The following is a 23,956-nucleotide window of genomic DNA, read 5'->3' on the forward strand; positions in this document are numbered from 1 at the left end:
ACATGTCCTTCACTTGTTTCAAGTTATTGGACACCACCCCAAAACGCCTACGACTGCTGAAGTAGGCATAAAGAAGAGTATAAGAGATCTCGTCTTCCTCTGTCTCAGGGGCAAAGCGAATCAGGCACACCTCCTTTAATAAAAGAAAAAGCATGTGTCAGTAAAAATATAGAAAAGTTCAAAGATGTGTTCTCTATAGAGAAAAGTTTTAATAGTTGGGAAAACGTTTTTAATATCTTAATCTACATTATACTACAGTAAGAGCTCTGTGATATGACCAAAATCTCACATCCAGATATAAAGGTTGTTTCATATCCAGTTAACGATCACAATATAACACATTTTCTGTAAGTCATTTCTGGTCTTCATAGTCTCTCCACACACTGAGCAGAGCAGAGAGACAGCAGTGGAGAGTTGGACAGTTGAGACAACTACACTTACATTACTATAAGTTCAAATCATGAAAAGTATTTCTGTAAAGTGTGTTGGAGGATAATATGAAACAACTGATTTTTTTTTTTCTATCGTCACATGATATATATCATCATATGATACAGACCTAATTACAGTTGGTTGGATCACTGTAAAGAGGAAGTTGTCAAAAACTCACCTTTGTTCCAGTTGCACGAATCTTCTCCAAGTAGTCCCAAACTATCTGCGGACTTATCCTCCCGCCAACTTGAATGCTGTCTGGAAGGTCCTATTGAAACATTTAAAACAAACTTTACTTACAGGAATTGTGATGTACAACACTTCGCACCAGCTGTTCATATTCTAAACTTGTTCATTTGTGTCCACCTTACCTGAGTCAAGTTGTCCAGAATGCCAGATACAGGGAAAGCTTTGGTCACAAGCTTTGCCACAGCGTGCATATGAATGAAACCTCGCCACAGGGAATTCAAGTTGGAGAGGAAAGCAGCCTCTTCTTCTCTTCCAGGTTTATGCTCCGACCTGTGACGATTGTAGCAGCAATGAACCATCCGTCCAAATATAGGTTGCGCACAAGAACCATACAAAGTGTCAGAAATGACTGCTTACCTTCCTTCGTAGCCTGACTGAGCACTGCGGAGGCTCTCCTCTAGAACAGTCAGGTGCAGGTCATCATCGATTGCAGGTGGCTTTGTGCTCTTTGTCTCATCTGCTTTGGTGGACTGCCTCCTAACCACTGTAGTAGCAACTTTGACCACTTTGATTGGTGATTCTTCCACAGGGGGTGCCATACGACCTTATAGGGACATTTTAAAAAGCACAGCAAGTCAGTAACTGAAGATAATGAAGTGGCATTAAAAATTAGTTTTGAGACTGAGATCAAGATGTATACCTGTGCAAATTTTGCAGTGTAGGTCAAATAAGTGAGACTTGTGTTGGTTGGTAGTGTCTTTTTCTGTCTTGGTACTCTCTTCTTTCATTTCTGGGGTTTTTGGAGGTTCTGCTGAGACTTCTGTTGCTTTGGGGGCAGACTCGAGCTGGAAAAAATAAATTAAATTAGACACCTCATCGCCTTACTAGCGACTTCATTAGGTACACCTGTACAACCTAATGCAATCCAATATAACAGCGCTGCCATAAATTCTGCTTTTACAAAGATTAAACATTTTCAGTTTTTTTGACACTGCCAGAAAGGTGATAATTGTACTTTGTTTATTATTGAGGTCATAGTGGGTGGTGTTGTACTGGATTGTATTATCTTGAAAAGGATTCCTAATATTATGCCCCCCTCAAGTATGCACACCAACATCACATTAACCACATTAATAAACATCAAGTAAAATTATTACCTTTTTGACAATATCAGCAAGAACTGAAAATGCATATGCTTAATAAATGCAGAATTTATGGCAGAGCTGTTGTATTGGATTGCATTAGACTGCACAGGTGCACCTAATGAAGTGGCCGCTGAGTGTAATGCAGTGTTCATGTTTGGCTTGTGGCTTACCTCTATAGGTTCAGGTGCTTTCACTGGTTCTTGGCTCTCAATTTCAATTTCCCCTTTGTGTGTGATCTTAGTGATTGGCCGTCTCTCTGCCTCTCTTTGCTCCTTTTCAATCATTTCAATTGTCTGGAAAAACGAAAAAAAGTTTTATATCTCAAACATGGAAGATATTAGTTAAAATATTACATTTTTTGTTTACTAAGAACTGAAAAGGGCAACTACCTGATGATCTTAACTTCACTTAAGAACCATTGGGCCTCATTCACAAACAGTGTGTACACACAAATCTGTGCTTAAACTGTGCGTACAAACATTTTACTCACAAATCCAGGATTCATGCAATATATTTCTTACCTGCATTTATAACTGCCTCACAGCATGCATACACACAAATGATGAAGCTTGGCTGTCTTAGAAAATGTAAACACACCTTTTAACTAAATGCACAGCATATTAAAACTGCACTCATGAAAAAAGCTCTAATAGACAATAATATTTTAAAACGGTTTATTTACTAATGCTTTGGCCAAATGCATTAAATAACTATGAAATCAATTATTGTCATCATTTAAAATATACAACCATATAAACTGAGTTTCCGAATCCTATCTTACAATTGAGTATATGAGAGTTTGGTTTTTATTGGACTTGGCCTATAAAGATCAGCGACTCCCACCAATTCCTAGTGCCCTGAAATTGTGCATAAGTGGCCAATGATTGCAATTTACCTCCAAGCAAGTGCTAAGATAGCATATCTAGCCTTGTTGGAAGATATTGCAGCCCGTGCCTTTAGGAGAGGGCACATCTTCACATGTTAGCAGAGAGTGACGAATCTCTTATCAGTCGTTCCCGACTACAGAGTTTTTGCTGCAACTATGCTATTCCCTGGAACAGCATCGAAGTCATCAGACACACCACTCCCACCCAATACCTTATCCTGTTCAAGTCCTGTCTCTCATGAGTTTTCTGGCTACAGGGTCATTTCAGAGGGAAATAACAGATCAGGCCGGGATTTTGCAACCTTATCTGAGCTGTGCCATCCCAAAGGTTTTAAATGGCATCATAAGAATGACCTGAGCATATTAAATTCCCTCATGATGAACAACATCAGAGTAATGTAAAGAGGGGGTTTCATGGCATTGCTGGACTGCCAATAACTATTAGAGCAATTGACTGCACCCACATGCGCATCAAAGCTCGATCTACCCACCATCCGATTTATGAACTGGAAAAATTACCATTCCATCAACGTACAGGTAATCTGTGATACTGACTGCCACATACTCAACATTGTGGCCCGCTGGCCAGGAGGTACCCAGAGCTCCTTCATTTTACAACAGCACAGTGGGAAAGCATTTGGAGGCAGGGGCTGTGAGAGATGGATAGCTTGTTAGTGAGGATCTTTTATGTGGGCTATTAAATCTAAACAATCTATTCTGTTTATGCTAAAGTATTTTATAATGTCTACGTGACTGGGGATATGGCCATGGCTGATGACCCTATTTGTCAATCCCGTAACCCCTCAAGAGGTGTGCTACAACCATGTCCATGGCCACATGTAAAAGAGCGTGCCTTTGGGCTGCTCAAGGGCCATTGGATACGTCTGGACACAGCTGGTGGCAAACTCCTTCATACCCCAACATTGTAATGGCTCATGGCATTCCTCTACCACCTGGAACAGAACCACAACTAGACTGCAGGCCACATGACGCACCTCCCAGTACTGCTGCCATTCAGGCTTGCCATGACTTAATGCAGCGTCTCTAATGATAAGTTGAAATGCCTAAATTTAAAATGGAAAACTGAACAATACTGTTATGAAATGACTTACTTTTTCATGTCTGGAGCGTATCTACATTTTTGTAATGCACAGAACACTTCAGAACATGCACTTATTTAATAATTTTTTCAGCGTTTCATTAATGTCTTTAAAGCCTGTTGCTACAGGCTGGTTGAGGGCGCGGGCATACTGACGAGATTCCTGGGCTGTGAATTGGAAAGTGGACTGTGTGGCTGGCAGCTGGGAGTGAGAGGTCGATGGCATGCCATCCACCATTTTCATTTGAGTAAAATGTAAATGTTACTTGGACTGTATTGTGCTTGTTGATTTCAAAAAACAGGAAATTGAAAATATCACCTTACAATTATGAAATAAATTACCTCTGAAAATGAAAGTATTTGCTGGATGTCATCACTTTCACCCTCATTTCTTGGAAGTATCCCAATTATGGATGTTTGTCCAATAATTACGATGAGTGTCTCATCTTGAGCTGTCAGATCAGGTGGTCCCTGTCCTCCACATGTTTCTTTATTTTTTTCTTATCTATTATTGTTTTGTTTTTTTCCGCTTCAAACCATGTCTTTTTTACCTGAGCCACAGTCCCTTTTTGTTTTTTTTAAACCATCATCACTCCTGAGAATTAATTTTTCTAAGTGATGAAATTCTTCTGCTCTTAAAACAACTTCTCCACTTTCTCCATTATACACCTCTACGCATACATGTTTCATTATGTAAAGCAATAGGGGCTAGGCAGTACGCTGTGATTCTGATTCACTAACATATGGACAGTGGCATGAACTAAATTGGCTGGTGAGCATGTATCATGAATTCAACAGTTATTTTGCGTCCAAACTTATTTTGTGCTCTAAGTAAGAACATTTTCTATACACATGCTAGTGAATGAAGCCCATTGTACGCTATTTGTTTGAATGAATGCAATAGGATTTGAGGGCAACTACAGAAATGATCTGCGCGTTACTCACATGTCGATTCTCTCTTTGTCGCCAGGCAGCCAGTTCTTTTGAGGCCAGTTCCTCGGGACTCATTCGGATTAGATTAGCAGGAGATATTTCCCCCTTGAGAACCCTCTTGAAGAGGACCTAAAAAGTACAATTTAAATAAATAAAAGAAAACAAGTGTAAGTAGCTTTGTATTAAACAGGAAATACAGCACTGAGAAATGTGCATGTAAATAGTACAAAACTGTACTTACATTATTTTTAGTATCTTTGAGGTTAAACATTAAGCTTCTATACTTGTTCTTGTATTTGTTTTCAGTGTCTTTATATAAATGAAAAAGCTCTCTCTCCGTCTTCTTGGCAACTTCAGAAGCTTTCTCCACTGAGACCTTCAAATCAGACTCCTTCAACCTGCAATGTAGAAAGCCTCACATATTTGGTACACTTGTTTGTAAAGCTTTAGAATACATAGGCAAATGCACATTTTAGCATTTACACGACTACAACTTTAAATAACTCCTACTCAGGAAATACCTACCTCTGAATGAGGATTTCTTTGAGAGATTCTCGCACACTCCGCCTAATTTCTTCAACAGATGCAGGTTTCTTTGAAGATGGAGTCTTACTTCTTGTCTCTAGTTTCATGTGAACACCTTTGAAGACAGAATGACAAAATGTAATGAGCAGTATGTACTGAATGAACAATGTAATGAGATGAATCCAAAAGGATGACGAAATATTAAAGATTTGATGCAGAGTTAACAACACACAAATGTGACATGCATGGTTGACATGTTTGAATTTTCTGCTGTTTTCTAATCTGTAACAAAGGTCACTGGTATTTTTTAATCTGGAATTGAACAAAGAATGTAAACAAATCGAGTTGTAGATGGGGTTCATCCCATCCAAAACAGAACTGACACAACACAGATTGCTTACAGCTATTTTATGAGACCCTACAGATCCACTCCCTGATCTTTTTTTAAATTATGCTCAACAGTATTTCAAAATCAAAAAAATGTCCTCCTAACACTGTTGACATTTTCTGTGAACTATGTTTGTAAATATCAACAGTGTCAGGGTTTTGGGGAGGTTATGACAAAATCAGGCTGTATCAAGAGGTTTTAAACCTGGCATCAACATAGGGTTAAATTGTTTTTTAAAATGTTAGTTTATGTGCTTTTTTCTAATGAGGTGCAGATATACAGTGTAAATATGTGGCGCATTTGGTGATGAAATCTGTCACATTTCTTTCTGAACTGGCACTATAAATATTTATGAATATATTTAAGTAATAAACACCTGTAGCAAAAATATTAGCAGTGACATTGAACCATGAAACCAGTAAACCCAGTCTAGCCATTAACTTACCTCAGCATATTAGAAAAAGCCAAAAGTATGATATATGCATTTGTTTTCAATAACAACCCTTAAAGAAATACCTGTTTTATGAGCTCCTTCTTTCGCGTCTGTGGACTGCCTTCTATCAGGGTCCTGTTTTATCAGAGAAATGCAAAAGGCCCAATTATTAATGCTGCAATATATTTAGAAATCATATTTTAACAAAACAAAACAGGACGATATTACATATGAAATGTTAAACGATTAAAAAAAATCCAGATTGACACCTTTAGAAAACAAGTGAGTTTTATGTGACAACCTGTCCTAAAGCTTGGTGAGTAGGCTACACCGTGTTAACCACACTCCCATGTGAAAGCCTTCTGTGCAGGCAAAGTCAAAGCAAAAAAACAACAAACCCTTGTTTAGTGGTAACACTGGCTATGATTAATATCAGAGGATGAATTAGCTGGGGGAAACACAACAAAATATCCTTTTTAAATAAAATATTTACATTTCTTTAAAACACAAACAGCTTCATTAGAAAAATGACATGACTTACCTTTCTTACTGGTCTGACTCCTCCTGATGTGAGTGCCTGGGGGGGTCCTGGCTTAGGTTTAGGTTTGGGGGGCAGCTTATGGTCCTGTACTTCAATTTTTGCTTCTGGTTTGGCTGTGCTCTGGGCCTCGGGCTCCACCTTTGTGCTTTCATCCTCACAGCACTTCAAGCACACGTACATCTGGTCCTCCTCCTCCATTTCACTCACTTTCGTCAGGTCAAGGCCAACACAGTCACCGTGGAACCAATCGTCACAGCGACCGCAGCCTACCATGAACCTGAAAAAAAAGCCATGCAATTTTTAGAGGTGTGTTTGCAAATGATCATTGTCAGCACCTGAATGCACTCTGCCACAGAACAAAAACTGAGAACAATATTTAAATGCCTTTTTTTGTTTATTCAAACACCTGCTCATTTAAAACCAAACAGAGCATTTGACTAACGCAGTCCCAGGGTCTTTTGTTTAATAAAGAGACTTCCTCCTCAGCCCACACAATTGTGTAAATGCTGTGGTTCACTGGCTTTCAATTCCCCATCATAATCATTAGAGCTGCAATTCATTGATTAGCTGATAAAAAAAAATGTATTATTATTTTTACTATTTTGATGCTTGATTAAACATTAAAGCAATTTTTCCAAACAAAATGCAATACATTGAATGATTATAGCTTCTCAAATGTGACATGTTTCATTTTCTTATAGTGAACGGAAAATCTTCATGTTTTGCACTGCTCATCACATCAACAAAGCAATTTGAATAATTCATGTTGTGATCTAGGAAACTGTAATGGGCATTTTTCACACTTTCCTGATGTTTTACAGATAAAACAATTAATCCTTTTATCAGGCAAGTAACCTGCAGATTAACTGATAACAAAAATATGTTTTAGTTTCAGCTTTTATCATCACATCTTTTGTTTAAACTCCCAAAACCCTTAAAATAGTCTATGCTGCCATAAGAAAAAGTGATTTAGTGTGCACAAATGGAAAACAACAGTTGTCAAATTAAAAACCTTTTTCTATCAAGTTATCCCTACAATACACATTCATTAAGTCTAAATAATGAAATTGCCTTGACTGGAACTCTTATATTGTATGTCTCTATATATAGGGGAAGTGCACACTTACATGTTGTTATGGTGCTTCTTGCACAGACCACAGCAGTTGTTTCCATCCCATACAGTCTCACTGTTAGCAGGCTGCTCATCAGCACTTTCCCTCTTCACAGCAGGAGCGTTATCTGGGATAAACAGCTGTGGCTCGTCCACAGAGATGCTTCTCGCATTTTTACTTTTTTGTCTTTGAAGGATCTTTTCTGGCTTTTTTATTTTAGACTTTTCCTGCCCTCCTTCTTCAGGTGTTTTTAAAGAAAGGCCTGGACGGCTGTGAGTCGGCTGAGCAGTATCAACTTTGGAGCTATTGTGAGAATGAGCAGGTTTGGTTGGACTCTGCTGATCATTAACACGGTTGCCAGATGCTGGGATCTTCTTGCTTGTAGGGCTCGTGGTAGTTGTCAACTTTGGCTTCGCTTTAGGATCTCCTGCACCTTGTATCTTTTGCACTTTATTAGCAGGCTCACTCGGGGTGTTATCTCCAGGCCTTTTTAAAGGTGCAATGCTTTTCTTTTCCTTTAGAGATTTAATTTTGTGCAGGTCTCCTCTTTGGATGGCTTTGGATGGCATATTTTGTGACACTTTAGATCCCTTAATCATGTTGCTTGGTTTACATGAAACCAAAGTCTTATTCTTATTAGAAGTCAGTCCTTGCTTAAGATTAAGCTGATTTGTGTCCACAGTCTGTTGCTTTTCCTTAACATCAGTCTCATTACTAACAGTAGTCACGTTTTTCTCATCGTCTTGTGGCTGTTTGATGTCATCTTTTTCTTTATCGGCTGGCTTGTGCTTTTCAGATGCACTCTGATTGTCAAGTGCTGTCTCTTGTGTGCAGGCACTTTCCAGTACAGTCCCGTTGGCTGTCTGCACGTCATTAGGATTCACATACGGGCCCAGCCCAAGAGGTGCATCATCAGCAGAGCTCTTCTCACTTACATCCGTCACTGCCACACTCTCAGGTACGGGATTTTGTACATTGACAGTATCATCAGGCAACACGGCAAACCCTATGTCCCCACCATACGTCAAACCTTCCGCAAAGCTTGCATCAATATTTTGTGTGTAAGAGGGTCCTGGAAGTAACTCAATCTTAAATCCTCCAATTGTGACAGTCAATCGTCTCAAAACAACTGAAGGTTTTAGCCATAATCCACCATCAAGATCATTAACATTAATACGCCCTCCCAGATTTAATTCTTTCTTCAGCTGGGGGCCTTTAACTCCTTTCTCAATCAGAAAAGACTTCTGTAGCCTGTTGGCTGGTTTCCTTCCTGGTCTTCCTCTGATCATGGTGTTGGTGGGTGATTTAGCAGGTTGTGGACTGCCACTATGTTCTGTTTTAATGAGAGGAAGCAAAACATGAAAACGTGTCGACCCATATTTTAATTCACAGGTTTCATGTGGTGGACACAGGAATCTAAATAAACACAAGCTTACCTAATTCTAAATTACAAGGACGTCTCTTTGGCCTGCCAACAGGCCGCTTGACTTGTGTAGTCTCTGCAACTGTCAGTTCACCGCTGAGCCCTGTGGATGCTGAACCATCATCGAGACCTGCCACAAGAAAACAAAACAAACAAAGGAAGTTTATCTTCTAATGTATCTATGTAAGGGACAAATTATTTACTAGAGAACAGTCTTAAACAGCAGCAGCCAATCACAACAACTGAAAAGTAATTTGTCTGACACTGGCACATCAACAAACTCATTCTTGGAGTGTAATTTCCTTCAACTGTTTCATCTTTCGGAAATACAAAACTTATTCACCAAGAACAATAAATAAATAAATACAAATAATCTAGTAAAACAAATACTGTTTGAATTTTGTAATATCTAACTGTAATTATATTTCTTAACAATGACATTAAAGTGTTTGTGTTCATACAGGCATTTATAACAAGGTCAGGATTTTACCTGCCTATCTAAATCTAAGGAGACCTTGGTAGTTTTCTTTTCCCATCGCCTAAACAGTAAAATCAAGATCTGAGCACAAACGCCACAGAAAACCATCACTGCTGCAAACCGAATGAGTCATTTCATGCTCAACACTATCTGCATGTGCGTTTTTGCCAGTTCATTGTGAGTAGCTTTTTATAACATCTTAGGTGATAGAATATGTTACTTTGATGTGGAATAGAGTCAAGATATGAAACCACATGTGGATTTTTTTTTTTTTTACACACTCGTTCTGTCTGTGGACAAACCTGTTGAGCCAGGAATTGGAAAAGTGGAGTCCTCATTGTCCAGCAGATTGAACTGAGCACTTGCACATCCAAACATGGGATCTTTGTCACTGAGCATGTTCTTCAGTGAATCTTCCAGTTGGACACCTGTCCCAAACTCATTACTGGCTTCACATTCCAAGTTCTGGCCTATTATCAGGGAGTCATCCAACTGGTCACTGGGTATTAAATGGTTAAAGGTGTCCACAATATCCATGAATGCTGCTGCCTTCCTGTATGGAAACAACGCAAGCAGAGGCAGAATATTTATTGACCAAGTATGTTACAAGGAATTTGACCCTTCTCTAAATGTATTCAAACATGACACAATAATGTTCAGAAAGATGTGCAAGGAATGTCAATAAATAGGTGAAACCATCACATGTTACACTGCATGGGAAGCAGGCATCTAATGTTTTTTCATGCTTAATATAGCTACCATAGATACCATGAGCATCATCCCAGCAGTGCAGCGCACTTCACCAGGCTCAGGGGACCATTGTGGTCTAATCTAAACTGAACATGTCTTCAATCTTATCTGAGGAAAAACTACTATTTGAGAAATGATGTGCATGTATGTACAGCAAAGCATATAGTATTAATAAAGTTACATCAATAATTAAGTTACAGAAAGTGCTTGTGTATAGTCTGTAGAAGATAACTGTCATGTTTGATACATTACTGTTCATTAGATAAATATCATAGTTGTTAAACATAACTTGACAACGCAGCTAAAAACTTCTCCTCTGTGCTCCTTGCATCAGCTGTAAATGCTTAATGGATTGCTATCCTCCAGCAACGTAAAGAGAACGTCGACAGTGGGACATCGAGGTTTACATAGTAGACATATGGGCATTACCAGACATCTATTTTTATAAGTGTTCGTGAACAATTTTTTTTTTGCAAACTTAATGTTAAATTACCTGTAATGTAACGTCTGGCAGGCAAATAAGTTAAGTTGCACCTGAAACAGGACAGAGCTTAATAGTGTATAAACACAAACTATGCTAAATTAGTTTACAGTGGGGTGCATGTTACTTGACGACACTATTTAATTTCACCTGATATAAATTCATGTACACACAGAAGCGACTAGTTTATGTTGGTTCCACAGAGTTGTTTGCTAGTTAGCTGTTAGCATTGCACGGCTAACAACAATCCGCTGACATGTTAGCAGGCTAACGCTAACTTGTGGAGGAAGTTGCCACCCAAGGCAACTCTATACCTAAAGCGGCTGCGTTAGCTCCGTTTGCGTGCTAACAACAAACACGTGTGCTAAAAAATGCATAAATATGTTGCACAAAATGCGTTAAATACGAAGTCAAGACAGCTCGGTGCTAAATCTGTCAGCCAGGTTGGCTAGCTCGCGTTAGCACAGGCCTTACAAACCAAGTTTACTTGTAGCCTGGATGCTGCTGCTGCTGCTGCTGCTAGTTAGATGATCACGCCCACATGCATATCCTCCAACTTTTGCTGTTAGATATTTAGGGGGCTTCATATTTACAAGACTCTTACCCCTTTTCACTGCAACGCCGTGTCCAATTCCTGTAAGGTTACATACTAGCACAGCAGCTCCCAGTAACTTCCTCTATTAACTCTGCCGTCATTCGTCCCGTTGCTGCAAAGCCCCTGACAGCCAGCGATGTTTGTCACGTGTCTTGTGTTTATAGGTAGCACAGCAACAAAATGCACACACACAACACATAAGATACACATTTACTTTACGATGTTCTCTCTACACTTCTGTGGAAAGAGTTCAGGGAAGTTAATTGTGTATAAGAGCAAAATGGGCTGTTTTTGGTCCACTTTTCAAATGCAATCACCAAGGCTGAATTAGTAACCGCCCCCCCCCCCAAAAAAATATTCCTCTTATTCATTTTTAGCCTGTTTGAAAAGGCTACTTATTAGAAACAGTTAATCATGAGACTTAACTTTCTTGGAAACAACTTTAATTGTATTCCCACTAGATAACGCTGCGGTTATCTATTTTATTTTGGACTTACTAGGTGCCTAATCGACTATAACGATTTACATCAAGAGAATGGGTCAAGCCTTGAGTTCTATTTCTGTGGAGCCCCAAAAAATAAAAATAAAATAAAAAGCGCGCACAATTGTTTTCCCCTTTCTGCCCGTATGGTAGATCCAGCCATGACAATCACCTTCAGGCAATGTGGAAAAAAGGACTCCCACACGGATAAGGAAGAGGCTCCACATGTGCACATCTGTTCATTTGTTTACTTTATTTCAAGAGTGTCAAAGTGAAATAAGGAGAATTAATCATTTATACAGTGTTCATAATACTACAGTAATTGCATTTTTTTTCTTCGTGTAAAATAAGACACATATGGTGTCAACAGGATTTTCAACTTAATGGATGAGGTCACTGTTTTCCAAGTCGATCCTAAGGCAATTGTCAGGTGCACACATTGTCATAACAATTCCTCCTGTTCATACTGACCATAATGCACTTTCAATGTAAATGATCGGGGATAAAATCCAGTCCTCTCATGCAAAAACGTAGCCTATTTAAACGTTTATTTAAAGAAAATGAGGAGCTCCTGCTGTCCATAGTAGCCAAATCAATTATTTATTTTTAGTGCAAAATTCTATGTTTTGCTATGATCCCTTCCACTGCAGCTGAATAACAAAATGCTTACCATCAAGACACAAAAAGGGCAGTCACTAAAAAGTCTGTAACTGTGGAAGATATCAACTTGATTTAACTAACTCAGCTGAAGTTTTGCATTAGCTTCTGACAAACTTTTAATTACACTTTTGCTCAAAATGTGGGCAAGATTTTCAGTGTTTAGGAGCACCTGGCTATTTTCTAAAGACAGACTTGAGAACCTGTGAACTTTTAATCATTTTAGAAAATCACACAATCAGATATATTTTTTAAGTAACCCAATATACAATGCAATCACTAAAATTGTAAATGCACATGAATTAATTTTACATAAGAGATGTTGTGACAATTTGAGCAACATTATTTTTTGTGTTTAACAATATTATTTTAATGCAACATTAGTTTTAAAAAAAAAGTTACTACAAATTCTACAAATAAATTGTTCAGTCTAGGAGGTGATATTGTTGTAAGTGTGTGCTCTAAGAACATGAAACTGGTGCTTTTCTCTTTAACCACTTTTTAAATAAAGGGGCAGATCAGCCATTCAGAGCAGCCCCTACATCTTCAGTCACAATGGGAGCAAATGATCCTACTATCAAATTATAATTCTGATTCACACTTGCATACAGCAGGAATTTTGTTCTTGGTTGAGCAGCCATTGTTTCAAAGGATGAAGCAAGGCCAACAATGAAGTAGAGGCTCATGCATGAGGCCATTGTTATGTTAAGAACCTGGTAACAGTCCATTTTACTAGAGGTGCTTGAAGAGCACCAACAAACAACTTTTTAAGACACTGAAAAACATTTGGTGGGGGAAAAAAGTAAGTAACATTTCACAGGCTCAGCTTTAAACTCAGTCTTTGTTATTGATTATCTACTAATCAAATAAACAATTAATAAAAGTGAGAGGGACTCCCAGGATGACAGTAGGTTTTCTATCCTATCCACTAGTTATCCACTAAGCATATGGCAGCACTGAAAACCAGCAGATGTCTTCATTCCAAGGCCCAGAACTGAAAACCACTAATCAAACAAGTTGCTTAAGTTGAATTTTTTTTAAATTTACACTATGGCCAGAATCCACTTCAAACCAGTGCTGCAGTTCTTTGCTCTGATTTTATGTATGTCAGAGAATCAGAGATTCAGCTATCAGCTGTATTAACTAAATATTAAAATGTCTCAGATCTTGAGACTTGTATACTGTAATATTCATAATCTATATGTTACAATGTATGTGTCACTGTACACCTGAAGCCTGGAAGAAATGATTCATTATTTGATTTGTCTACAGACAACAAATGATAGACAATTAGTAGAAAACATGTGAAATACATTTCTCTATTGCATGGATCAGTACTATGACTAATAAGGATAAAAACTGTTAAAATGGTTACTGGGACAACTGCTCTTTTATTCTTTCATTTGGGTCTAAACCATACCACAGAACATCTTGTTCCACAGCTGCCCAAGCCATTCGCTCTGTTGAAAATGTGGCTGCCCACCGCCCTGATTGAGAAACTACAATAGCTCCTCCTGCACCCCGGACACGCTCTCCCATGTAGCGCAGGGACAACTGTGAAGCATCTTCTACTGATTTACCTGAGTGGGAGAAGAGGAGAACATGAAAACATGAAATAGTCAACAAACAAATAACATTTTTGAATACGTGAATATGTGGTCTAAAAACTTCAAGATCATTTAATTTGGCAAAAGCACTGTAAACACATAGAGAGTAAAGTAAGTAAAGTAAGTAAAGTGACCCCAAATACTATACATGAGGTTAAATATTCAGGAGCAATGCATCAAGTGTGATACTTAACCTTGTTCAATATGTGAAAGAATGAGTCTGGCCAGTGTGACTTTAAGGATGGACTCTCCATGGCCGGTACAAGACACTGCACCACTGAAATTGTCTGCGTATCCTCCACAACCTTATTTACAAAGGAGAACATTTTAAAAGGTTATTAAATCAAGTATTTTTAATATGCATAATGAATTTTCACACATTGTTGTCCCTTAACAGAGTGAAACTCAACAAACAGTGAATGTTAACAGAGTTGAAAGATAATTCCATTGAAAGATTTAGTCTTAAATCTTAACCTGTTTTAATAAGAAATTTACTGCTTGATAAAATGTGATTTGGTTCATAAAAAGATAAACCTATTATATAGTAAGAACTTGGGTGATAAAGCTCTGTGTATTATCACAACTCTAGCGTATTACTGGTCCATCAGTATTTATTACTCAACATAACTTAAATGGTGAGTGGACCTGCAACATTTATCACAGTTTTCTGACATCAATTAATGAGTCTTTTTCTAAATTGCTGATGTAGTTACTAACATCAGTTATTCTGAATGGTCACACGGTGGCAGGGAGTGATGACAGAACAATGTGGTGAATTTATCCTACAAAATCTTTTGCATAGACGTGTCCATTAGTTATCCTGGGCTTCACTATCACCATCACTTCCTAGTACAACCAAAAGTGATCATATCTGAAAGAAATAAGTAGTGCAGATTGCTGAGGGCTGAACAGCAGGCTGAGATGCACACACTGGCTACTATTATGAAGTCTTTTTCAAACAAATGCTAAGAGCAATTTGACACTGCAGTTGATGGTATTTACTTCACAAATATTAGATGCAGTTGATGGTGTTACAGACAGCGAAAATGCTTTCTGAGAAAGTGCAAGTAAATTTAATCATACCAATAATTGGAGAGTCTCCTACTCTGCCGACCATTTTATTTCGGATCCCTCCAGTTGATGTTGCACATGCCACATTTCCGGCACAATCCACAGCAACTGCACCAACAGTATCATGAGCCCTGGAATGAGGAAAAGTTATATTATCAAATACACAATGTACATATACGTTCATCCACCACGTTTGAAATGTACATGAGTTAAGTGTTAAGATTAGTCAGACGGATTTAGACAGTGCACCTTTTCTATTTCAACTTTAAGGAACAGAATAATGTAATGTCAGGAAGGGATTCACTGCTGTAAACTATAACACACTCACCAAAGAAAGTGGATATATTTTATTACTATTGTAGCTGACGGTTCCTCTCATTTGCTATCGCCCAATATAAATGCATCGAGCATTTGAATGTGCAGAGCTCATTTACTGAAAACATTTTTCTACTTTTTCAGAATAAGTGGCTGGTTGATATTGAGTAGGCATTTACCTAGAAGTCATCCCATTTAATGAATCTCAGCTTAATGGAGTCAAAGTCACATTGTGATTCAACGTTAATGAAAGGGTTTGCAGTGTTACTGTCAGTTTTGGGCAAAGTAAACATAAAAATCCAGTTAATGTGGTTTGAAGAGGACAGCATACAATTATGCTTTTCGACATGCTCTACATTCTCTGAAAAGAGAGAGTTTATGTTTGTCAGAATGGTGTCAGCGCTGTTCAGTCTGAAAGGATGTTGTCTTGAAATTTATGAACAAATGTAAGTGCAGGCAGAAAGGGATCAAAATAAAGTCAGAACTTACCACTGAGAGTTGAAATCTTCCATCACACCTGTAACATAACCCTTGTGCTTCTCCCATTCTTTTCTCTCATACTGGGTAACCAGTGTATGAGTGGGAACTGTGACCACACCGATGCTCTCTGCAAATAGGTTTGCTCCTCTCCCTGTCAGCATGATGTGGTCAGTCTGAGATGAATAAATCATATAATTCTTCAGATAACAAGAATTCACACGAGAATTTGCTATTTCTCTGCCATACAATTTCCCTACGAGTTAATCCAGTTTAAGCTCCCTAAACATTACATAATTTTCAGGATAAATAATAATTACTTTTTTGGTAACTTTTGATACACAACAATTTAATTTTATTAATGAAAGTGTATTAGTCTCTAGAATTAAGATTTTTTTTAAGGAATGACAAATGGACCATTGGACTCAAATATTGTTAGGCATTATAAACATGATCCAAATCACTTCCTTTCTAACCATTGATAATCAATGAAGCAATTGTTTATTTAAATAGCGACAAAAATCGGTTATTTAAGACAACACCTTTTCCATCACTGCCCGTGCCAGTGACACAGGGTTGGCAATGTTCTTCACTGAAGACACAGCACCACTGGCAAGTGTCCTTCCATCCATGATGATGGCATCCAGCTCCACTTCCCCCTCCATATTTAATGCTGCTCCGTGCCCTATAAATACATGTCACATTTAGTCACTAACCTAAACAACAGCTGAGAAAAATGTTTGGTTGAGCTTTCAATGCACAACTGATGGAGCCAGTAATGTGTTTAGAACAATTGTGAACTGTAGGACACATAGTGGGGTGCAAACCTTTGCCAACACTAAAAATCTCAAAAATCTATTTGCTTGATCAATCTGTCAATTAAATCTCAGGTAAATCTTTTTTTTGGGGGGGGGCACCATAGCTCAGGGGTTGATGCAGCAAACATAAAGTGCAACAACCATCTTCCAGTGTGACTAAGGGAACTTTGTTGCATCTATTATTTCCTGTCCTCTCTCCACTGTCTGTAACAAAAGCTTAAAATGCCCAAAAATGCTTTAAAAATGTTTCAATCTAACTTTTCCTCAATTTCCATGTATTCAATTGTAAGTTACATGCCACATCTACACATGTCCACATGGTGGAGGCAAAACAACACTGAAGCAGCAACGCAGCACAGTACTAGTGACTGATACTTCACCCATCCAAAATAATTGCTCAATGCATGAAATGTAGTCCAAGAGTTTCGATGTGGTCAGCTTCTCAGATCCATATAGTAGTTTTACACAGAATTGTCTGGAAGGACCGTATCATTCTTTGTTTGGCATTAGTAAAAATTCAAATTAAAAAAAGACTTTGACTGAAAATATGTAAGGCTGATATATATTTTATTTTAGGTTCAACTTTTAATTTATTTTAGCCTATTGTGACATGTGGGCCAGGGATTAAGCTTTGTCAGGAGGTCATTTAAAGGTGGGGGTGGGATCCAGGGACTATGAGGTTCTGTTCTGTAATTATGTTGTTGTCTTTGTCAGTCCTGGACTGACTTTTATACTTATCCCCCCAAAATATCAGACATTAATTTAAGCAGCAGCAGTGTGGCATTTTGCACAATAGTTTGGGTTGTTCATATCTGGGAAAAGTCTTACTGAATGTTATTTAGGGGGGGGGGGAATACAGTTCAGGCAGGGCAGCACAGTTTCCAGACATAATCTAAAACGTAGATTAGATTTTGGTGCAGACTCCATCTGGGATAATACCAGATTATGAGGATGAGTCCCATAATAAGTCAGCAATGTATCCTTCCCTCACCCAGAGGTAGGTGGTGGTGTGTGGATATTTGCATCAGCACCAGGAGATGGAGACATTGTGCTGCAGATTAAGATGCATTAAAAAAAGGCTGGTGATTTGCTGCTGTGCTGACAGGTGAGGGGAAGCAGTATGCTTACTTGATTTATCAGAGTGAAACAGGGAGTTTCTGCTTCTAAAATTTTAAACTAATAAAAAAAAGAATAATGCTATATACCTGCATTAAACACTGTGTTATCTTCCAGTGCCTTCACAGCTGACTCCACAGCGTCCAGTGCACTTCCTCCTCTTTTCAGCACAGAAAACCCTTCACATGCTGCAGCCTTCACTCCATCAACAGAGGCCTTGGCGAGATCGTCAGGTATGGCCCAAGCCCCACCGTGCACAACTACAACTGCTGTCATCTTCACACTCCTGCAAGAAAAAGACAAAGTAGGTTCATTGGAAAAAATAGGGAATATATATTTAATAGATATCTAATATAATATCTAATATCTATGTTCATCATCCAAGTTTAGTAACACTTCTCCAAGACCTTAAATTTTTAGTATTCCATTTCATGTCAAATCTATGTGAATGAGAACAATAAACAACCCTGAAATTCAAGTACAGGTAACAAAAAGCAAAATCATCTAAAAAAATATATTTTGGATATTTAATTCAAAACCATGCTTGTAGCTACAGTTATTCAAAAGTAGTATTTTTAATTACTGTGGAAATGATTGTGGGAAGCCTTTATAAGATGGTCATAAAACCTCTGCACCTTTGTCAAAGGGGTTAGTTTGAATTGGTTATGAATGGGGATTTTGTGCCAGGCATGTCAGTTATAGATTAATTCAGGATCTATTCTTCAGTACGGAAACAGACTCACACCACAAGATCAAGGTACTAGGTAGCATAATATTACCAAAAGTAAACTCAGTATTAAACTGTATGAGCCAGGGCTGAGCAATATGGACAAAACCAAATATCATGATTTTTTTAACCAAAACTTCCATATCAACATTGCAACAATATTGTATGGATGACTATCGATGTACGTAGGCGACACTTTCATAACCACTAACTTAAATGGATCTATATTTTCAGTGCTGATCACACTAAAGTCGTGAATCACACAGCAGCTGTCTGTCATTCATGCTGCACGCCTGTTTGAATCACACTTCACTGTTTAAAAAAACACATGTTGACTTTTCTTACTTTTCGTACTCACCTCTTCCTGATCTTCAAGTGTTCCTGTTGGACAATCACTCCGCCATAGTCACGTGACTCACGGAATTCGTACTTGTACATATTGTTTTCCTAGGATGGCGAAGTCATGACCCGCCCTACTCTGCCTCTGATTGGCTAGTATTCGTTACCGTCGTTGGTTGGGTTGGTTAGGTGTAGGTATGAGGAGTGTGATTGGTCATTGGTAGGGCGTGACTTCGCCATCATAGAGAAAAAAATCCTTGATAGTTCCTCTCATAAATATAGGCTATATGTATAGGTTGCCCAGTGCTCGACAAAGGCAGGCTAACATGGGTCAAAGGAGAAAAGAGTTAACAATGGACCTTTTCATATAAGATATTTTGACTTGTCATAGAAAGAAATGCACAGGTGGAAGTAATAACATTAATAATGGTGCATGTCCATAAAGGCACTACAGAACTAGTGAACCTAATGTCCTATACCACTGTTATGAATTTGGAAAAGCAACATAGGAAACAGCTATCATCAATGTTTTTGTTGCATCTGTGCTTTGATTGCTTTGGAATATCAAATTATGTTTGTTCTGAAAAATGTCTAGGCCTCCTACTTGAGCAAACTGCACAGTAGCAGGTTTCACCACCTTCAAGTCATCTGTAAATAATAGATAAATCACTAAACTGTATTGCTGATCTTGTTAATCATTGATCTGGCAGTGGAGCCTCTAGCAGAACAGCTGACTGGAATAATAAATAAGTGTTAAAAGATTTTGGTAAATGGTGTTTTTAGAGTTTTTAAATGTTTTTCAAAGATACAAAACATAGAACAGACAGCCATGTGTGTACAATGCAAACCCGCACCTTATTTGTCATCATCACCCTCAGTGTTACTCTATCTTCATTCTTCACACAGAATAATGCTAATAAATAAAATGTATTCATGCAAAATAACATTCCTAAACTCTCACTCTCTCATGTAACTATTATTAATAAGATCAGAGACCTATCAGTTTAGCACAAGATTGTAACTCAAACTGGAATTTCACTTTTATAAATTATTGAAACAAGAAATGAAATCCTTGAAAAACACCAGTGAAATATGCACCGCTGCACTTTGACCACTAGAGAGCAGTAAGAATCTATCAAATCAACTTGGGGGATAGTTGTAGTTCTTCATGATATATGGTTGAAATATGCTTTCTTTTAAGTGCAGTCTTCCTCTCTCTGCTTTGACTAAGTATTTTTGTCCCTGTTTATATGTAGCTTAAAACAAATTTTGAATTTGAAAATGCATTTCTTTAATGCCATGTTTATGTGTATTCGTTTGCCTGTGTATTTGTCTGCCTGATTTACTTTAAAGATACAGCCATACAGGACTGCAAGATTAAAACACATTAACAGTCATCATTACTAGTAGTAGCCTCTGTAACAGCAGCACGATTATCATCGTCATATATCATTTTATGGAAGCAGAATTAAATCAGTGAAGGTTCAGCAAGCATGAAATGCACAGACAGCATAGGCCACCATAACCATAATAATTGTTTTAGGCTATCAAAGAAGAAGAAAAATAAAGTTGTGTCTCATTTCAGACATTTTCAATCGTCAATTTAAAAATTGATGAGGACACACATCAATATAGTCCTGCTTGTTTTTCCAGAAATAGGCAGAACAGCTATTAGCAAAAGCTACAGCATTAAATCAAATGTTTTCCAAATACATAAAAGATGCACAAAGAAAAACTCTCCAAATCTCCCAAGCAAACTAATGTTATACTTAATATTTAATTACATGACACCTTAGAGGTCAAATGAAAGACAGCTACAATGAGATTTAGAATGAATAAAGTCCATAGAATTTTTTTTTAATTAGGTAATTTTCCTGTTTATGATTAGTTCTTTATGTGTTGAACACCTCTAAATGAACAATATTTACAGACAAATAGTTGTGTCTCATTACATGACGATGACTTTAACCCTTTCAGTCATAGTGGTCACTACAGTGAAAAGCATGGATTTTGATGGCATGGTTGCACTTCAGCCACCACAGTGGACACTGCATCATCTCATACACTACCACTTCATCTGCAGTAACTTTTTTGTCTGTAAATCATATTATTTATGTTATTATAATGTAATTTAATGTAATTTGATTGGGAACATTTTAAGTTCAAATTTATTTTTCTTGCCTTAAGAGAAATAAAAACACTTAGGGAAAAAATCCATGCAAAAAAAATTCATGTAGGAAAGGGTTAAAGATGTGTCATTTTCACCATATTATAAAGAATGTTTATTCAGTTAACACCATTGTCTGTAATTTCCCCACAGTCTTTATGATTCTGATCAGTGCAGTCTGCATCGACTCTAAAGGTCAAATAGACTAAAATTGGTCATTCACCAGCCTCTTCTGCTCAGAACTCATTTGTGAGTACGTAAAGCAGCCTGCGCGCTGCACTGCATATTACTTTAGGACTCAAGTCAATATCATAGCTAGGGTACAGAAGAGGCATTGCATATGGGATGCTGTCTCTGAAAGTGCTTACATTTCTGACACCGCTGACATTGCTTCCAAAGGTACTGTTGTGTAATTCACTTTACAAGCAAGAAAAAACTTGATCCCATTTAGCCTGAATTAGGCCATCCCACTTCATTTAGAGGACATGAGGTGAAAATCTTATCTTAAAACATTATCCTGACTCTCATACTGTCTGGGACCAGTGTCATTTAATGTTATCAGCAGCTACAGCTCTGCTCTTTTACTAGCCAACAATTAATAATGTAGGTTAATCTTCTTGTATCAGAATACTTTGTATGGCTACAGTATACATATTTGCTTTGGTATAAAATTAAAGCCATGATGCAACATTTGAAAAAAGAGATTGTCTTTTGTGTGACCTTTTTTTAAATGGAGATTTAAAACAAAATTGATAAAAGAATAAGACTTAATTTGCCCCTAGAAGGACACACAATGCTGCAGCTGTACTGTATCAAATAATTCAACAGTAATTGAGATGAGACTGAAATTGGGATAGGGTTACAAATTCTTTGAGACCAACTAAGACAAAACAAATGAGTGAAAACTTAAATAATCAAATATTAACTAAAGTTAACAAACAGGATACAAGACATATAACGTATTTCTGGACTGTTAAACAGAGATGTTGGGAAAATAAATAATATTTGATCTATTTTATCCTCTTAGTCTACTTTAATCTAGACTACATGTAATAAAAACACATATTATGTTATATTATATTGAGCATCAGAAATAAACACATATACAGCATCATGCACAAATAAATAGCTAGTACATCTCAGGCATGCAGGCAGTATTCAGTACCATGGACAGCGGCACAGAAACCCAAAAAAAAGGGTTTTTGGCCTTCAGACTTCACTGCAGATGTACATGTAAAGCATTTTTCACAGTTTTCCAGAATAACAAGGTAACTTTGGAAACTTGGGGATTCAAGGAACTTACAGTGTAGTTTGCCGTGAGAAACTCACTGGAGAAGAAACGTTTGCTGTTGATATAGTGTTATCGCTTAGCTATATGTTATCAAAGTGAGCTATTACTCAAGTTCTGCTGATAGCCTTTAAAACCCCTTGACTAAAACCATAACCTTATATTAAGCTCTTAAATTGACTTACAGTTTGGCTATGAGTTCAGTTTAGTTTATCTAAGATCTAACAGTCTATGACTATATAGCTACTGTAGGAGTCTAATGTATGGATGTATATCTCATAAGGGAGTATTTGAAACGTAAGCTGCATAATACTTCCATAAAAGCAACTGAATCTACAATGGAGCCCTGACCAGGTGCAACCTTAACTTATGTTATCCATTCCCTTCAAGCACATGGTCCGCTTGGTATGCGCTCAGCGGGGAGCGTCTTTGATTTCCAGCAGCGCCAGTCCCAGAGCATGGCCAATAATGTTGCTGAGGGGCGGGGAGCAGCGCGGTCTGCAGACCCAGTCTGGCGGGGTGCCGAGGAGAGGCAGCAGGCAGCGGTGGGAGAGATGGGCTCACACCTCTGAACCACAACTCAGCCTCCAGTCAAGCATCTTGGAGACCTGGGACGACTATTTTTTTCTTTTTTTTTTCTTTCTTTTTTCTTTCTTTGCTCGTGGTGCTCATAGGGACTGATAGACTACAGCAACCCGACAACAGGAGCGGGAAGGGTTATAGTTGCATTCCGACGCTCAGCACTCCTGTCGTCTCACCTGCACGGCCGGTGAAGAGGTCCGCTGTATTAATAATAATGCATCCAGATAAGCCCTTACCTGAGCTGGTGGCCGAGAAAAACAGCTTGGACCCCACCTTTGTGCATGCGGTGCGCCTGCTTGCTGAAGGTAAGTAATTTTTTTTCGAAGCAAATCTACTCTGAGCGTTAAAGATTTGTTCATCAGTGATTCACCATATTCCCTGCGAACAAAAACACCATTGCATAGCCTTTTGGGGGAAGTACAGTGACCTATAGTATGAGCTTATTTTCAAACATTGTCCTTGACTCCTAACGCTTGCTGGGTGGCAGTGAATACACTGTCTTGTTTATTGGGAGAATTGCTTTTTGGCTACTGTGTAGAACTTTTTCAGCATTAATTGAGGACCTGTACAACACAGTGGGCACAGAAAGTAAAGTGTGTTTAAATTAAGAGACATCCCCCCCACCCTCCTCTGTGGCTTCTTACTCCAACTGCCCTCCAAGGTCAAGCACTGGCACATAACACCCAGAAAACAAATGGAAAATGTTCACAGAGCAGTGCTGTATGGCCTCTGGATGAAAACGGTGAAAGGACTAATTGCTTTAATTGTAGGATTGATTGGATTTGGACTGTGCTGTTAGATAAATACATAGTCCTGCCAGCTGTTGTCTATTCAGCCCAGAGGGAGGTTGACTTTATTTGTTTTGTAAACACTGTTATTTCAGATCAAATTACTGTATTTT

The 23,956-nt window shown here is 38.1% G+C and overlaps 3 protein-coding genes across 6 annotated transcripts in view; 1 reads left to right on the plus strand and 2 right to left on the minus strand.

The window, feature by feature from the left end:
- Positions 1-161: 161 nt before the first annotated feature.
- On the minus strand, positions 162-11,507 carry phf3 (PHD finger protein 3). Its single transcript, XM_062430920.1, has 14 exons — positions 11,420-11,507; positions 9,887-10,137; positions 9,120-9,236; positions 7,699-9,016; positions 6,572-6,848; positions 6,114-6,165; positions 5,210-5,324; positions 4,926-5,082; positions 4,697-4,813; positions 1,937-2,059; positions 1,322-1,466; positions 1,039-1,225; positions 804-951; positions 162-700 (listed from the first exon to the last, which is right to left on the minus strand). The coding sequence occupies exons 2-14, from the start codon at positions 10,119-10,121 to the stop codon at positions 599-601; spliced, it is 3,093 nt and encodes a 1,030-aa protein (XP_062286904.1). The 5' UTR covers positions 10,122-10,137; positions 11,420-11,507; the 3' UTR covers positions 162-598.
- A 618-nt stretch (positions 11,508-12,125) lies between these two features.
- On the minus strand, positions 12,126-19,103 carry si:dkey-103j14.5 (isoaspartyl peptidase/L-asparaginase). Of its 4 annotated transcripts, none has more exons than XM_062430925.1 (7): positions 19,038-19,103; positions 18,042-18,228; positions 16,561-16,703; positions 16,031-16,194; positions 15,239-15,357; positions 14,350-14,460; positions 12,126-14,128 (listed from the first exon to the last, which is right to left on the minus strand). In XM_062430925.1, the coding sequence occupies exons 2-7, from the start codon at positions 18,226-18,228 to the stop codon at positions 13,920-13,922; spliced, it is 933 nt and encodes a 310-aa protein (XP_062286909.1). In that variant the 5' UTR covers positions 19,038-19,103; the 3' UTR covers positions 12,126-13,919. The 4 variants fall into 4 exon arrangements, with proteins under 4 accessions (XP_062286909.1, XP_062286908.1, XP_062286910.1 ...); XM_062430924.1 differs by having other exon boundaries at positions 18,042-18,238; positions 19,038-19,097; XM_062430926.1 differs by having other exon boundaries at positions 19,025-19,081.
- A 4,166-nt stretch (positions 19,104-23,269) lies between these two features.
- Positions 23,270-23,956, plus strand: part of khdrbs2 (KH domain containing, RNA binding, signal transduction associated 2) — a 66,762-nt gene continuing 66,075 nt past the window's right edge. The window contains exon 1 of the mRNA XM_062430853.1: positions 23,270-23,360. Coding sequence (XP_062286837.1) covers positions 23,270-23,360 — 91 coding nt within the window. The remainder of the gene's footprint in view (positions 23,361-23,956) is intronic.

Source organism: Scomber scombrus, chromosome 12 (genome assembly GCF_963691925.1).
Source record: "Scomber scombrus chromosome 12, fScoSco1.1, whole genome shotgun sequence".
NCBI lineage: Eukaryota > Metazoa > Chordata > Actinopteri > Scombriformes > Scombridae > Scomber > Scomber scombrus.

Coding starts and splice junctions, on each gene's coding strand:
- phf3 (XM_062430920.1), bottom strand. CDS start 10,121: ATGGATATTGTGGACACCTTTAACCATTTAATACCCAGTGACCAGTTG. Junction 9,017..9,119: donor TCCTTGTAATTTAGAATTAG/GTAAGCTTGTGT, acceptor TCATTAAAACAG/AACATAGTGGCAGTCCACAA. Junction 5,083..5,209: donor AAAGAAATCCTCATTCAGAG/GTAGGTATTTCC, acceptor TCTACATTGCAG/GTTGAAGGAGTCTGATTTGA.
- si:dkey-103j14.5 (XM_062430925.1), bottom strand. CDS start 18,228: ATGACAGCAGTTGTAGTTGTGCACGGTGGGGCTTGGGCCATACCTGAC. Junction 16,195..16,560: donor CACGGGCAGTGATGGAAAAG/GTGTTGTCTTAA, acceptor TATTCATCTCAG/ACTGACCACATCATGCTGAC. Junction 14,129..14,349: donor TCTTTCACATATTGAACAAG/GTTAAGTATCAC, acceptor TCTCCCACTCAG/GTAAATCAGTAGAAGATGCT.